Source organism: Ixodes scapularis, unplaced genomic scaffold, assembly GCF_016920785.2.
Source record: "Ixodes scapularis isolate PalLabHiFi unplaced genomic scaffold, ASM1692078v2 PGA_scaffold6__148_contigs__length_123643588, whole genome shotgun sequence".
Lineage (NCBI taxonomy): Eukaryota > Metazoa > Arthropoda > Arachnida > Ixodida > Ixodidae > Ixodes > Ixodes scapularis.
Genome location: NW_024609881.1, coordinates 81,150,468 through 81,164,931, shown reverse-complemented (window position 1 = coordinate 81,164,931; position 14,464 = coordinate 81,150,468). Strand labels below are relative to the sequence as shown.

At 46.3% G+C, this 14,464-nt stretch overlaps 1 protein-coding gene across 2 annotated transcripts in view; it reads left to right on the top strand.

The window, feature by feature from the left end:
* Window positions 1-2: 2 nt before the first annotated feature.
* LOC8053179 (putative pyridoxal-dependent decarboxylase domain-containing protein 2) overlaps window positions 3-14,464 on the top strand; it is a 53,678-nt gene continuing 39,216 nt past the window's right edge. The window contains exons 1-5 of one of the 2 annotated variants that reach the window (XM_029994656.4): window positions 3-127; window positions 6,971-7,074; window positions 8,557-8,637; window positions 11,319-11,411; window positions 12,033-12,185. In XM_029994656.4, the coding sequence (XP_029850516.2) occupies window positions 5-127; window positions 6,971-7,074; window positions 8,557-8,637; window positions 11,319-11,411; window positions 12,033-12,185 (554 nt within the window). In that variant the 5' untranslated portion in view covers window positions 3-4. Of the gene's footprint in view, window positions 128-281; window positions 363-6,970; window positions 7,075-8,556; window positions 8,638-11,318; window positions 11,412-12,032; window positions 12,186-14,464 lie in introns of those variants that run through there. The other variant, XM_040504436.2, reaches the window with a different exon arrangement.

The window sequence follows — 14,464 nt, the reverse complement described above, 5'->3', positions numbered from 1 at the left end:
AGCAATGGCGGACAGCGGCGGTGATCGTGGTGTTGCCGAAGGCACCGGTGATCGTCCCACCGGCCCGACGGCGGTCTCGGGCGACACCCCCGACCACTCACAAGCCCGTGAGATGGAGATGGGAGCCGTGAGTGCCTTTCGAACATTCCGAACCTTTAAGCAGCGACGCCATGGCGATGCGCGAGCGGTACGCGACGAGACCCGTCGAACGACTGATGACGTTTTAGTAGCTAGCCCACCCCCTGCCTTTTGATCGCACGGAACACTGCTGACGTTCCATTTCGAAAGCGGCACGAAAAGGAACACCGTCGGCTGAATGTAGAAGTTCTGATACGTCTACCTGCTTGTGGGTTAGGACATTCGTGAGTCATTTCACTGGCGAGATATTTAAATATATATGTTTATTCTTTTTTTTTTTTCGTGGTTCAAATGGCGAATCTACCACTTGCTGCATTGCATAATTTGCCTGAATTTGATTTAAAACGATCTGTTTTTCGTGTAAGCTTCGTACACCCTGATCTCTTTTGCTGACGCTAAGCTTAGTTTAGATGACCGAAATAGCTTCCGGCGCTGGGCGAACGTAGGGTCTGTGTGGGTGTTTGCATAGAAACGTAAGCATTATTAGATCTGCTGTAATTATTCTTTTCCAGCTAGTCTTTTCCCATTGTGTTGCCACTACTTGTGATTTCACATCCTCTTGACCGGTGACTGAAACTTAATTGGCGCGGAGCGAGGTTTTCTTTTTCTTACCTCTATCTTCTTTTTTTTCGGTCAAACGAGCAGAAACGAGTTTCGCTGAAAGGTGTGTACTAGTTCTTGCGCGATGCTGTTTCGACGGCCGTGGCACAATAAACAAGCGGAGGTCTATTTATTATTCATCACCCTTGTTGCATTATCCAAAGTATGGCTCGACATTTTTGTTTTCGTTTCCTTTTCTTTTTTCCCCATCTCACACACACACCATGCAATGTGCCAATTTTTGTTTTGTTTACACACCTTTTTTTTCTTTCGTGTTCTTTTCCCCCTTCGGAAGTTGCGGGCTTTGTTTTTTGATCTATGAAACAGATGTATGTGATGACATCCACCATATTTTGTTGTCATGGCATTCTGGCGTGCTTGGGACATTCTTTGTGGCCTAATTAAAATGGAATCCAGCCAACTCGTCGAATACGGCGATTTGTCGAAGGGCGGGTTGAATGACGGTCCGAGGTAAGAGTTCGTGGTTCCTTTTTATCTTTTGACCTAAATTTTATTTGTGTTTAGACTAGGGACAGCGCCTTTGTTAAGTTACAAGATGGAACGAAAAATTACAAGAGGGCAACGACAGGAAAGAACCTTTAGACAAGTTGAAAAAAGTGTCATCTCAGGATCGTTCCTTTGTTACCTTTCTTTATTACTTATTTTGTAATGAGCCACCGCAATGGCATGAACGGGTGGGCCAGGTGGGTTGACAATTTTGTGATGAGCCGCCGCAGACCGTCGCCGCAGAGTGGCGTCAACTGATGGGTCGGGTAAGTTAACACGCCCCCCAGTGATACACGAGCGACGTAGTGACCCTGCCCCACTGTACCGTGAAAGTGGCAAAAGCAGCAAATAGTTAGCTTCAACAAGAAAGGGCAGACTTGGAGGTCAGCTTTTTAAGGAGAGCACCTATTGTACACATCTTTTACGAAAGAGTTACACATAAAAGACACATATAGGGCAGTATTTACACATATAGGGCAGTATTTGCTTTAAAATTTAAGGAAAAAATTATATATTTGGCTTTAAAAATGCGGTGCCCAGTTGGCTTCTTCGATGAGTTTTCTTTCGACGAGTTGCCCTATGACGAATGGGCCTATTTGACGAATAAGCTGCCGATGAGTTGGCCTACACCCAATTAAAATATGCCGTATACAGTAGTGAACAAAAAGATATGATATTTCGTTTCTTTTACAGAAGTATTGCTCGACGTCTAGTTGATTGATTCATATTTAAGTAAGCATCAGTTTCTACTCTATAAATGCGTTAATGTAGTGTTCCATTACAATTTTTATATCTGTATCACAGTTCAAAGAAAAGTTACCTACGTAAAACCGAAATATTGTATCTTTTTGTTCACTACTTTTTTTTTTGCTAAAGTCGGATTTTTATGCCCTTTTGGCACGCCTCGACTGAACAGCAATTCCGTAACCTTTGAGCCATTTTAATCTCTCAATTGTAGTTATACTGCCACAGATTTAAAAGTTTAACAGGATAATATTAAAATTGTTTTAACTTGCTGGAACTGTATTGTAATGAATTTCCACTGCAAGGTTAATGAAGAAAAAAAAAAATAGCTGAAAAATGTTCATCTTTCCCGCACTGTCGTGGTGAAGGCAGTGCTAATACTAGAATTAGGTGTGTGTTGCTTCGTGGTGATCTTGCACGAAGGAATCTGGTATGCATTTTGTGCTTTAATGGCACAGGCGGGGGATCGGTGGTCAAATGTGTTAACGCAGTGCAGCTCGGAGTGCACAGAGCGAAAGCTCGTGCCTCAGAAAATCCAGGGATCCCGGGTCTAGTCCCCGCCTCCGTCTGTTTCGATCTGAACAAGCATTGCACTGGCGAGCAGTCGCATGTCACTACTGCGTGATGCATGCTAAAGTCTACAGGCTAGCTGCACTGGTTAAATCTCTCTTCCACAGCATAAGTCAGTGTTGCCGTACCACAAAGGCAGAGACCGGCCTTACGTCGTCTAAACGCAAACACCAAATTTGGCTTTTGACGGCGCTGGCATTGTGCATAGCATCTCCCAAAAGAAAGCCCCACCAGAGATAGCGCTCCAAAGGCGGCGAAACGCAAAGTTTGCATCTCGTTTGCGGTCACGCACCCCAGCTTTGACCCTGCCATTTCGTGTGTCTCCGTTTTCCCCAAAGCACATCCGTGTCCTCTTCTTCCTCGCCTGCTGTATACACTCCCACCGCATGTGCGAACATGCTCGCTCGACAGCTCCTAGATAAAATGGCCTCTGTGCTGGATTTTCTATTTCACCTACCTGAGACCAGCTTAAGGTACAGATGAGACATGAGTGCTGCGTCAGAATTCGTCTGGGATTCATATTCAGTCGCCGAGGGCACGAATTCCAATCAGTTGCTGACATAGCACTTGTGTGTTGCTCTTATGTTACACAAGTGTGTTACACGAAGTTGCTGGGAGTCAGCTATATAGCACACTCTGTATTAAAAATTCTACTAAGAACTTCTGCACCGGATTATCTTTGCGAACGTTTGTCAGCCAACTTTTTAAATCTTAGAACAACATGGCAGTCATGCAAAGCATACGAGTTGATCGTCGAGATTGCCACGGTGGTCTGTCTTCGGCACATTTTGGTGTGTAGAAATGCGAAAAAATTAGCGTGAAACAGGCTGGAAATGGAGCGGGGTCTATGTGGTCTAATGTGCGATGCAAAAAGATGTAGTTGTCACTTTAATGTGTTTCAAAAGGATCAAACACAAAGAAAGCTAGCTGCCGCGGGGACTCTGAGGCGACATGCTAGCCTACGAATCCCCGGGTTGGTGAGCGTGTTATTTGTTGCTCCAAGCGATATAAATGGGACTTCAAATTTTCATTGGGGTTGCCAGATGTTCTTCATGCAGGGCATAATAGGAGATAGAAAAAATGGCACTTGCAGCATTCTCAGACACTTCTTTTAAACTTTTGAAGTTATTTGCCACTACTGTCAGGCCCTTCTTCATTGTTAGAATGATGTATTCGAAAGTTTGCTTTCTACAGTACACGTCTTTAAAGTAAAATTTTGCTTTCATATTTTTCTGGTTCACAGGCTTCATGTAATTGCCCTTTTTTTATTTGGGAACAAACTATCTAGAGCCGTCTATTGGCTCTCCCAAATCCACTTCAGGCCTGTGTGTGTTGTCTAATATTCATTATTATTTGTGCATACTGCGACCTTATATTAGGTCACCGCTGGAGTGTGGAAACAATGGCTCACAGTGATGGTTAACAAAAAAAAACAACTAAAAGCACCCTAGAAAATAATGTATACATAAAAGCGCACATTGAGACAAAGAAAAATGTGTAATTGTGCTTCCTTCCACTAGCGTAGGAACGAAACGATTACAACAATGTTAAATGCGACCATTTCTGAAAGAAAGTTTACCAATTCTGTCTTCCGGCCACTGCAAAGACAGCAGGAGTGGGAGTATTCAGTTTATACTTCAATCTATGCACCACCACTTTTCAACTCGTACGATAGAAAGGGCAAATCGTTTGTTTTGGATGACAAATTGAAACATAGCTTTATGCAGTTGTGCTCGATTCAAAGGGTTTATAGAAATTAATTACCGCTACCTCAAGATGTTTCGAGAATTTTTCGCAATGCTAAAGCCCTTGTTGCAGTAAGTGGTTACCACAGCGCGGAAGAGGCATTCGAGAATACTGCTTCATGGAGGCATTGTGTGATCGCTTTAATGGGTTCGTTGCTTCATAGTTGTCTGGCCGAACTTCCTCCTTAGTACAGTCAAACTACACTAAACTAAAAAATATATATAATTTTTTTCTGCTTGGTTTGCACTTTAAAACGGAAGCATGTCTTGGAATTGTGATGCAAATATTGCACTAAGAAATATCTTTTCCGGAGAAAGCTTTTTTCGTGACATACAGGCTCTGGGTGGATGGATGGATGCTAATGGCTTTACGCTTTATAACGGGCAGTAGCTTGCAGCCACCTAGCCTAGAAAAGTAAAAATCACCCCCTTCCCTGACTATTGTGGCAAAGGCATTGGTTTTGTAAAATCTGTCCCAGCACTGTGCTAAATGCTCGATGCTACATCACATTTTTAGACGCTTTAATATGTGCAAAGAAGCAGCAAGACATCACTTGCAAGGTCTGTACCTAGAAGTAACAGGCAACATGTCACCAAGCTGGTGAACGTTTGGATTCTTTAACACCCAAGGCTATAAAATGGACAACACACACACATGTCTATGTTCAGCTCGTCTATGTCTATGGTCTACCGTAATATCTCGAGATGGCCCACCTAAAATCGAGAGGAGACTGGGTGAAAACACTTAGTGGGCTAACTTTCGGTATGCAGTCAAGAAAAGCTGAAAAAATGTTATTTTTAGGTCACGTGTCTCTTTCAAGCTTGTTATCGTGGCGAGGGGCAACGAAGCAAAGATGACTCCTTTTCAGTCAGCAACGTTCGCTTATATCCCTCCATAGCTAACTAGCCGCATTTATGCCGAGGCCATCATTGATCCCGACAAAACAATTACTAGGAATTTTCGATGCTTAAAGAAATTATGGCAAATCAGGCCAGAAATAGAAGTGGGCTATCTTTCGGGGGTGGGGCATCTCCCGGGATATTACGGTATGTCTATGTCGACTACGTATACTGTCTACATCATAGAGTTATTATAATGTACGCTAGAGGTTCAACTGGCGCTAGTGTCTACGCGACTTCCGTGACGCAAATTGAAGCAGACAGCAACCAGTCTCCTTTTGTGGTGCTCCCGTGCATTCCTATGGGAAAATGCGCGTGCAGTTTGTCTCTTCGCCGGAAAATAACACGGAACATTTTGGTTATTTGGGTCGTACCGAATAGTATGTACCTTGATTAAAACTGTAAAAGTGTAATTGCTTTAGTTTGCGCATTTTTCTTCATCAGTGAACGATATTTAACTTCGCTACATTTCAGTCCCAAACGTGTGTTCCACAGCGGGTGTGTAAAAGCAAGCGACGATTCAAAGCAAATTTACAATCGAAACGAATATAGTGTGTGTTCAAGGCTCGCCAGCATTCCGGTGACGCTTATATATTGATAATATGACAGTCCTGTCACAATATGAAAATGACCCCGTCGTGCATGAGCGGATAAAAACATTCAAACCGTAGAGAATAAAGTCCGTAGGTTATGAAAGGTGTCTCTTCGCATTGTTTTCTCTGCCGGGCAGCTTTTATCGGGCACTTGTTCTCAAAGATTTCGAGGGTGCGGGTGATATTTTGAACGTAGAACGAACATCTTCGCTCAGAGCAGAAAGAATAAAGTGGTACTCACTTATTTAAAGTCGGAATAGATTACGTGGCCTTCAATTTATTTTGATCGTACATGCACTGCGAGTTACTGATCCAGTGTTATTGCGTAGTTCCTGCCGCCGCTCTTGATTTTCCAGATGTCCTTCGTTCGTTTGGCATGTAAATCCCCCATGCTGGAAATCGCCCACGTCGCGTTCGCGCTAACAGTGTCCGACAGTGCACATAAATACACGTACGTAGCCGTTTTAGCACCGTTTTTAATGCGATGAATTCGAAAGAAAAACGCCGTAACTGACCAGTTCTTTCGACGGCCTGACTGAGAAATGTTCCAAGCTACCTAGTACGTACGACTTATTTGGAATATTTGCTCTTATGATCGAGCGCAGGGAGAAAATGCACTCGCTTTTTTCCATAGAAATGCATTACCGGAAGTCAATTTTCGACTGGTTGCTGTCTGCTTCAATTTGCGTCAGCACACTAGCGCCACTTGAACCTCTAGCGTACATTATAATAACTCTATGGTCTACATTCAACTTCAACTCGTCGCAGCAAAGCAAACACGCCCACCTACCATCCACTTCCTTTCTCTGCTTTGCTGTCACTCCCTTTTTCATTCTTTCTCCTGGGAAGCCTGGAGCTCGCCCTTTTAGCCTCTGCTAGGATTAAAATGTCTCTCTGTGTTTGATCACGGGATGCGACCCGTGAGGAGAAAATAACTCGGATGTACTCGAGCAAAACGTTTAGCTGGCGCTCGTATCAAATCGGCAAAGAGACGAGTGCTTCATCAGTGTTTGGCTGGCAGTCGGTGTTTCGATTTCCATTTCAGGTGTGCGGACCTCAAATGTTAGGTGCGAGCCATGTAACACACTTTGTGAAAAAGAGTTTTTTGGGGAGTACAGGACTGCAATAGGTGGACTCTAAATTTCAAGCTCGCACATGCACCATCTTTTTCAGTCTGACCCAAAAAGCAAGGACTCTGTGGAAGCTGCTGAGGGCTCCGCCAAAGAACTGCTCGATCTGGCGTCCAACTCTGTAGACCACATGGAGTCTACACGCACGTGAGTTGCTCAACTTCGCTCAATGCTCTGTACCTTGCACTTTTTGGCTAAGAGGTCGGATTAGTCATCTGTTGCAGTCTCAAGGGCCGGAAAGAAAACGAGTAATTATAAATGAGGAAATAATGAATGAACCTTAGTAAGAATTTAAGCACAAAAATAAATGTTAGAGTAAGTATTAAAAAAAAAAAAACCTAAGTTGGATAAATAGATATTTTAATTTAAATTTTAGTTAATTATGACATTAATACTACAATTGTGGCCACGAAAACTCACCAAGCATAAATCAAAGCACCTAAAAGCTGTGACACACTTGCTCAGTGCAAAAGACTAATGATAATGATAAAACTAATGCTTATACATACATAAGAATGCAGAAGAAGTTTAACATAGATAAACACGAAGCTGGAGATTAAATACACCAAGAGGGTATGCAAGAAAGGAGGAGGAGGGTACGGTGGGGGTCCTCTTTGCGAGCGGCCAGAGGCATGAAGCCGCCTTTCGTGAAGCCGTGGCCTGTGACGTTCCATAATGCAACGTGCACTGTGTTGCATTATGGGACTTTCAGGTGCCCGTTCCTGCATATAGTGGTTACGCCGACGGCAACGCCGTTGCTGCTTTGTACGGGAAAGGTCACCTAACAGGTGCACTCTAAAATGGTGATACTGGTGATGATAGTGTTCAGGCATAGCGAGAGAACCCCGTTATAAATGCAGTTTTGCTCGTTCTTTCTGGTGTCTCTTGGTATTTTAGAGTGTGTCGCAGTGCCATTTTTTTAGGCATTGATAGCAGTGGAAGGACTGTCTTCCACGGGCTCGGGTTTGGAGTCTACTGAACTCTCCCTAAAAGTATTTTTAAAGTTCCTGGGCAGAATGCGTATGTCACAAAAAAAATGCACCCCCCCCCCCCCCCCCCCCCCCCAAAAAAAAAAAGGATATTTTATTACAGCGCCATTTAGGCTGCGAGACTAATTTTGAATATTGGGCTTCCACTCTGGGTTGACGTGCCGAAATGGAAACCCGTTTTAAAATCATTTCTAATTCAAGATGGATCTGGCAAAGTAAATATGCCCTAAATTTTTGTTCTCCTTTCGCATTTTTGCTGCAGAAGTGGGACTCACTTGTTTCCGTCACAGAGACCGTGTCTGTCTAGACGAGCTATATTTACGGTAGGTTTACCGAGGTGTTTCTAGTAACCGGAAGAGAAATGCAATGTGTGGGCTTCACTTGCTTCTAAAGTGCACAGCTACTAGTTGACGGTATTTCTTAAGAAAAATCTGATAGTAGATGGAAACATAATAGTGTGCCAGCACCTTCGCTGCATATAGACACAGCTTTGGGCGTGTTCTATTGCGCAGTGATTATGCAAAGTTCTGCAGCGAAGTCACCAGTTGTCCATTGGGGCTGGCTGACTTCCCACTGTCTGAAGACACACTCAACACAATCATTTGAGACGTTGTGTCGAGCCCCCCTCTCTCTTCTCCAGGAAACAGTGGCTGGGCGGAGGGGACGAGGTGGAATCTCGCAAGGACGTCCAGAAGCATGTCCCTGGACCTCTACAAGCCCTGTGAGTTCCGACTCTCGTGCAGGAGTGCCGTTGCGGCTCGGCGTAACTTTGGCACCGGATATCAAGGCATCTCTCATCCAAAAGAACATGCGTAAAAGCCTGTTCACTCATAGTACGCCGCAGTACCAAGTTAGTGCTGTAGGCGTATAACACAGAATGCGTTCTATGGCTGGCACCTAAAGATATCCGGCGGGGAAAAAACATTGCATTTCCAGATACACAGTGGCGCTCTGCTTCGTGAAACAAGCACGCTCCAGGCATTTCCAGAGTGCAGTGAACTGTACCCAGAGAAAGAGCGCAGGAGAGAGTGGCAGATAAGGAGGGAGAAAAGAAAGTGGACTCCTTTGCCACAACGGGGTGAGCTAGGGGCCTAGCGTTTGGTTCTCCTTTGCCGCGAGCTGGCACCATGGCTCCGGTTGACACTGCTGCGTCGCGATTGTTCTTTTTTCCGGACGTACCGTCTGCTGCGTCTCACACTCCAACGAGCTCTAAAAATTAAGATGCATTTACATCGCACCCGCAGAAGGCGGCAGCCAGAAGTAAGACATCCGCGGAGCACTCGCGCGCTTACTTTGCACGACACAGGGCCGCTCTGCGCCATCCAGTCTGCACATGTTTTAACAATTTCTCCAGGCTAACACATCACATTCTGCATTACCGCTGCCTTTGCCACGCTGGCGTGGCAAAGGGGCAACGCTTTCTGTTGATGTAAGCAGTGCAACTCGAAATCGGTCCTGACACTAGCGTTGAGGTAGCACTGACTTTCCGCTATCTGTGCGTTGCGCTGCATGTTTGAACCAGGCTTAAAGGGAAGCTGAAGCGGTTTTGTATTTGAGGAAAAACACTTATGTTATCTTCATTTAGCCTCTAGGATCACGAATATCAAGATGATTTTTCAGTTGGGTGCACGGAGGCTGCAGAAAACCATTTTAATTGTACTGCTGAAGCCCCTCCTGTTCTGAGCGTGGCATCATATTAGGAGTTTCCGGAATCTCTGCTCTTGCGCATCTTCACCACCTATCAAAGCTATGAACGCGCATTCTTGCTATTCTCCGAAAGGTCAGAAAAATATATTGCATCTGATGTCAGTGCATGGGAATATACCTGGCAAGCTTGCAATTGCACGCGCTGCCCACACGAGCGACATGCACTTTGCGGTCGAAAGATCTGGGTATGACGTGACGACTGGTCGGAGGTTTTCAGGGGCAAAGCTCCTTAGGGTCTAGCCTTGTCCGTCCGGCGTCCATGCTCACATCGATTGCACTGCCTTCGGGATCGGCCGACTTTAAAAAAAAAAATGTATGCCTGCACGGGGGTTCGAACTCAGGACCGCTTGCTTACGAGGCAGACGTCTTAACCACTACGCTACACACCAGCGTTGCATGTAGCCGCTCAACGTCTATACAGGCGAGGATGCTGCGGTCAAATGCATATATAATCGCTTTAAACTTTGCATGCATTGGCTCAACGTTTATAGACGAGAGGGTGCTGCGGTCAAATGCTCAACTGCGTATATAACCACTATCCATACCACGCATTCTCTTTCTTACATGGACCGTTGACTTAAGCGGTGGAGATGCGTTCCCACGGCTTCTTGCGGATCCAAGCTGATCCGTAGAAGAACCACTGGCTCTGCATTTCACCGACCTTAAAGCAGTAATAATGAAGTCGAAACGTAACCCGGAACTCAGCTATGAGCAATAAAAAAAAAATCAGCACCATCAGCACTACCTATGAACAATAAAATCAGTACTATCATCAGCACCACCAGAGCTTCGCCCCAATCAACATCATTCACCACGTGGAGATGCGGCCTCTTTTTTTGTGTTCTCTCGCTTTTAGTTACATCTTGGGGGAAAAGAAACGTGATATTCAAATTCACGGGATAAAAATAGGTATACTCTAGAATTCACCCCTGACTCGGTTTTTTTCAAGAACCTCTTTAGCTTCCCTTTAAGAGAGGTCTTCTTCAGATATTCTTCAATTGGAGCCAGAAAATGGGCCTCATTGAGGAGGAAACCAGTGGCACGAGGAACGGAGAATCAAATAAAACCTGGAAGCCGCAGTATACAGGTCAGAACACACGTATTCCAAAAGGGGCACAATAATAAAGGATGCGCCTTCTATCGGGGCGTCAGAAGCTGCAAAATAGAAAATGAGAAGACTGTGCGAAGCACCGCGTTGAAGCACTGCTCTAGAATAACAGTCCTTGTTGTCACTGTCAATATCGCAAAATAAGGTAGCCTCTGAAGAGCCACCAACACATGGAAATATTTTATTTGCTATCTTAACAGTCCAGAAGACAAATTAATTAAGATACAGAAGGTTTAGAAGCCAACGCTGTCTTTACAATGTGAGAGCCTACTGGCATCTAACCGCCTCTGGGTCATCTCTAAAAGCATTATCCCAGAGAAGAATGGTTAACAGGCAACCAACTGATTGATCGGCACTCTGACGGAACATAAATATGTGGAGTACCGACCACAGACAACAGACAGTGGCAACCTCTGTAAGAGCTATAATTTATCCAAGAAGAAGGTGCGCCGACCGAAGTGGTAAACTACTGTACTCATCACTAGCCAGTGCGAGCAAAAATGCGCAAGTCATGTTCACACCTTGTCACACCACATACACAACTGTTGGTCGACGTAGTGATTTCCTTGTTGGTTCTTTCCTGACAGTCCTCTTTCCCTGGAAGACATCAGGCTGGGCCTCGAGACCATCGTGCAGCAGCAGAACAACGGCCAGGGGCCACCTGGAAAAACATTCTCCAGGTGAGGCTATGGTTGCTTACACAGTGGAACCTTGACTGGACGACTTTCGGGGACCGTGCGAAAACTTACTATAATCCGTGATTCGTATAAAAAGATTGGGCATGGAAATAGAACCAATGGCCCCACCTTGGCGCCATGTGCGACGACGCTTGTTGGGTCGTTAAAGTACATATTTTATTCAAACCCCGTCGAGATGTGGGGCCATTAATTCTATTTCGATGAATGACCTTCTTCCTTGCCCCACGATTGCGCGCTGCCATCACACCCTTGGAACAATGATAATGGCTTCAGTGCTCGGCCTTACAGAACAAAAATAACTTTTGAGCTAATGATCTGCTGGCTGTAATAAGGATGGAGCCTTCAAATAAATAAAAGCTAAACAGACTGGTGTGGTAAAGGCAGTGATAACCAAAGTATCAGTAGCAGCAGCAAACTGCAGTTTTAGCCTTCTTTGTGTAGTTTACCCAATGCCTAAGTGTCTTTGAAAGCGCTTTCAAGAAAAATTACTCTTGCCTTTATTTAGGACACTCGATTTACTAAGGAATTCGCCAGGAACTAATGCATTCTGATTTTCAAGATATCGCCTTGCGTTTGCTAAAGTGAGAGTGCCCGTTTGTGCAGCGATGGGCCGAGGAGGCTGGACGAGGCGGGAAAGGCCGTGGTGACCTCGCACGCCCTCGCGGCATATGTGTCCACCCTCGAGCTGTCCTCGCTGCGCAAGCTCACCGCCAGGGTGGTCTCCGACACCGGCCTCTGGGTGTCGCGGCTCTTCAGGTGAGGCTGCTCGCGGAACCCAGGCCGTCCCCGCCGAACACCTAAACGTCTATTGACCCTTTGAGTGGCACGCTTGAGTATAGACGCTTTACACACGCGCCAAATTACAGCCGCCATTGCTGACCTTCTCTTGTCTTACCGACATGCCGAGCAACTGAAAAGGTAGTTGACGATCCTCTACAAAGGCCGATGCTTTAGAAAAGGACACAGTTGAATCTAATATGGCAGTAACTGGCCTGCTATGGTAATGATGAAGTGAAATAAACGGAATAAGAGGAAGCAAAAACTGAAGGTCAGTTATGGCGGCGTCCATGCACAGCTGCTGCAAAGCGTCTATACCCAGGCGTGCTCCCATGTGGTTTTAGTTTCGGCATCTCCTCGCCCCTCCCAACTTGGACATCATTCTCTTTTTTACATGTGGCAGCATGCGTGAGCAAGCGATGAAAACAATATATGTCTTGCGGTGTCACTTTTGGGTGGCATGTATTTCTTCTTTCTTTTTTGTTTAGGTGACTTCTGTTTTGGCGTGCTCCTCCCTTGTTACAGAATGGTGAATGTATGTCGTTTAACCTCGCACTTCCCGGCGAGCACCGAGATCCAGAAATTACTAACAAACTTGGTGTTTGACAAGCAGGAAAGCGAGGGAGTTACAGTTTAGAGTGAACGGAGGCCGAGTAAGGCTGCTCAAAAGAGTGACCTCTGGGTGCGAGATAGAGGTGCTGTTGCGTGGTATAGAGCCCTGCATATCCGCGGATTATCCGCAGATATCCGCAGTAAACTGGCGGATGCGGATAAATATCAGGCAAATTTTGGCAGGTTGCGGATCGGATCAAATGTCAGGGGCTGCGGATGCGTATATCCGCGGATCCCAATCTAAATTTTTGTCTGGTGGCATTCAGTTTGTCGACTGAATGCCACCGGGCAGTTCATCAAAATACCCGAGACGTTTAGTCACACACAACCCTGCTATTTTCGTAACAAACTATTTGCGTCTCGCCTGGATTACAGGGGGAGGGGGGCATGGTTTGGTTAAGCGCGCCTTAGTGAATCGCGCGCTAGCTTTTAGTAGCTTAGTGAAGAAATGCGTAGTCAACAAACCGTCACAGGGGCATGTGCTCACAAAACGTACAGCGTCGACGAACCAAGTGTTCATGAAATGTGTGTTCATGAAAATTTGTCCACTAAATATATTTCCACAAAGCGCGTTTCGAAGGAACGATAGGGAAGAAACAAAACCACAAGGGAAATACTCTAGGCTCGAGAAATTGTTAGATTAGGGCATTTGCCACACCATTTATGCAGACGACATCACAATCTGGACGACGGGTGGCCCAGTTGGCCCTCAAAATGATTCCGCCCAAGAAGCACTGGACATCATCGCTGGATTTTTGATAGGACGCGGTCTAACTCCGTCACCTGATAAGACGCAGTACGCCGTGTTTGGAAACACCAACGCACGCCGAGAGGCGACCCCGTGCATCGAACTCAAGTTCGGGTGCACAGTCATCACCGCCACAAACGTGCTGCATGTTCTTGGTGTCGATTTTTCTGCGCACGGCCCACCTGTGACGTGGCTGAGCAAAACCAGAGCCTCCGTAGTACATATGCTGCACCTTATCCGTCGCACCACAGCTAAGGACTGGGGCGCCGACACCCACACATTACGCATGCTTGTCAGGAGCCTCATCCAAGCCAAGATGCTTTACGGGGCACAGCACGTAGGCATCACCAGGAAACAGCGTGAGGCCCTAGAGGTCCTTAATCGGTGTGCCATGCATATTGTCACGGGCCTGCCGAACTTCACGGCGGTTGACACGCTGCAAGCCCATTCTGGACTCAACACCATTGGAGACCTGTTACACGAGACACGCCTCGGGCAGCACATCCGCCTTTCACGGTCCAGACCAGGACGATCCATTCTCGGGTTGCTGGGCTTGCGACCCGTTGAGGGAGTTCCACCACCAGCCACACCCCCTCCACCTTGGAGTCTGCCATGCCTGACTTCCGGCAAGCCGACGCCGTCCCATGCTGGAGGTGGCCATCCAGGCCGCCGACGATCCCAAGCTGCAGCGCACGAACATGACGTCAACGCCGACGGCCCCGAAGTACGCAGATACTACTTTGACGCGGCTGCGGATCCCGAATCCAGATCTACAGCCGCAGCTGCCTGTTGCCTGTCCTTGGGATCGACCTCTGGTGTCCGGCTTCCACCGGGGCTTGACTTGCTGGAGGCTCAGCTGCGGGCAATCCTGCTGGGAGCAGAACTGGCGCTCCGCGAC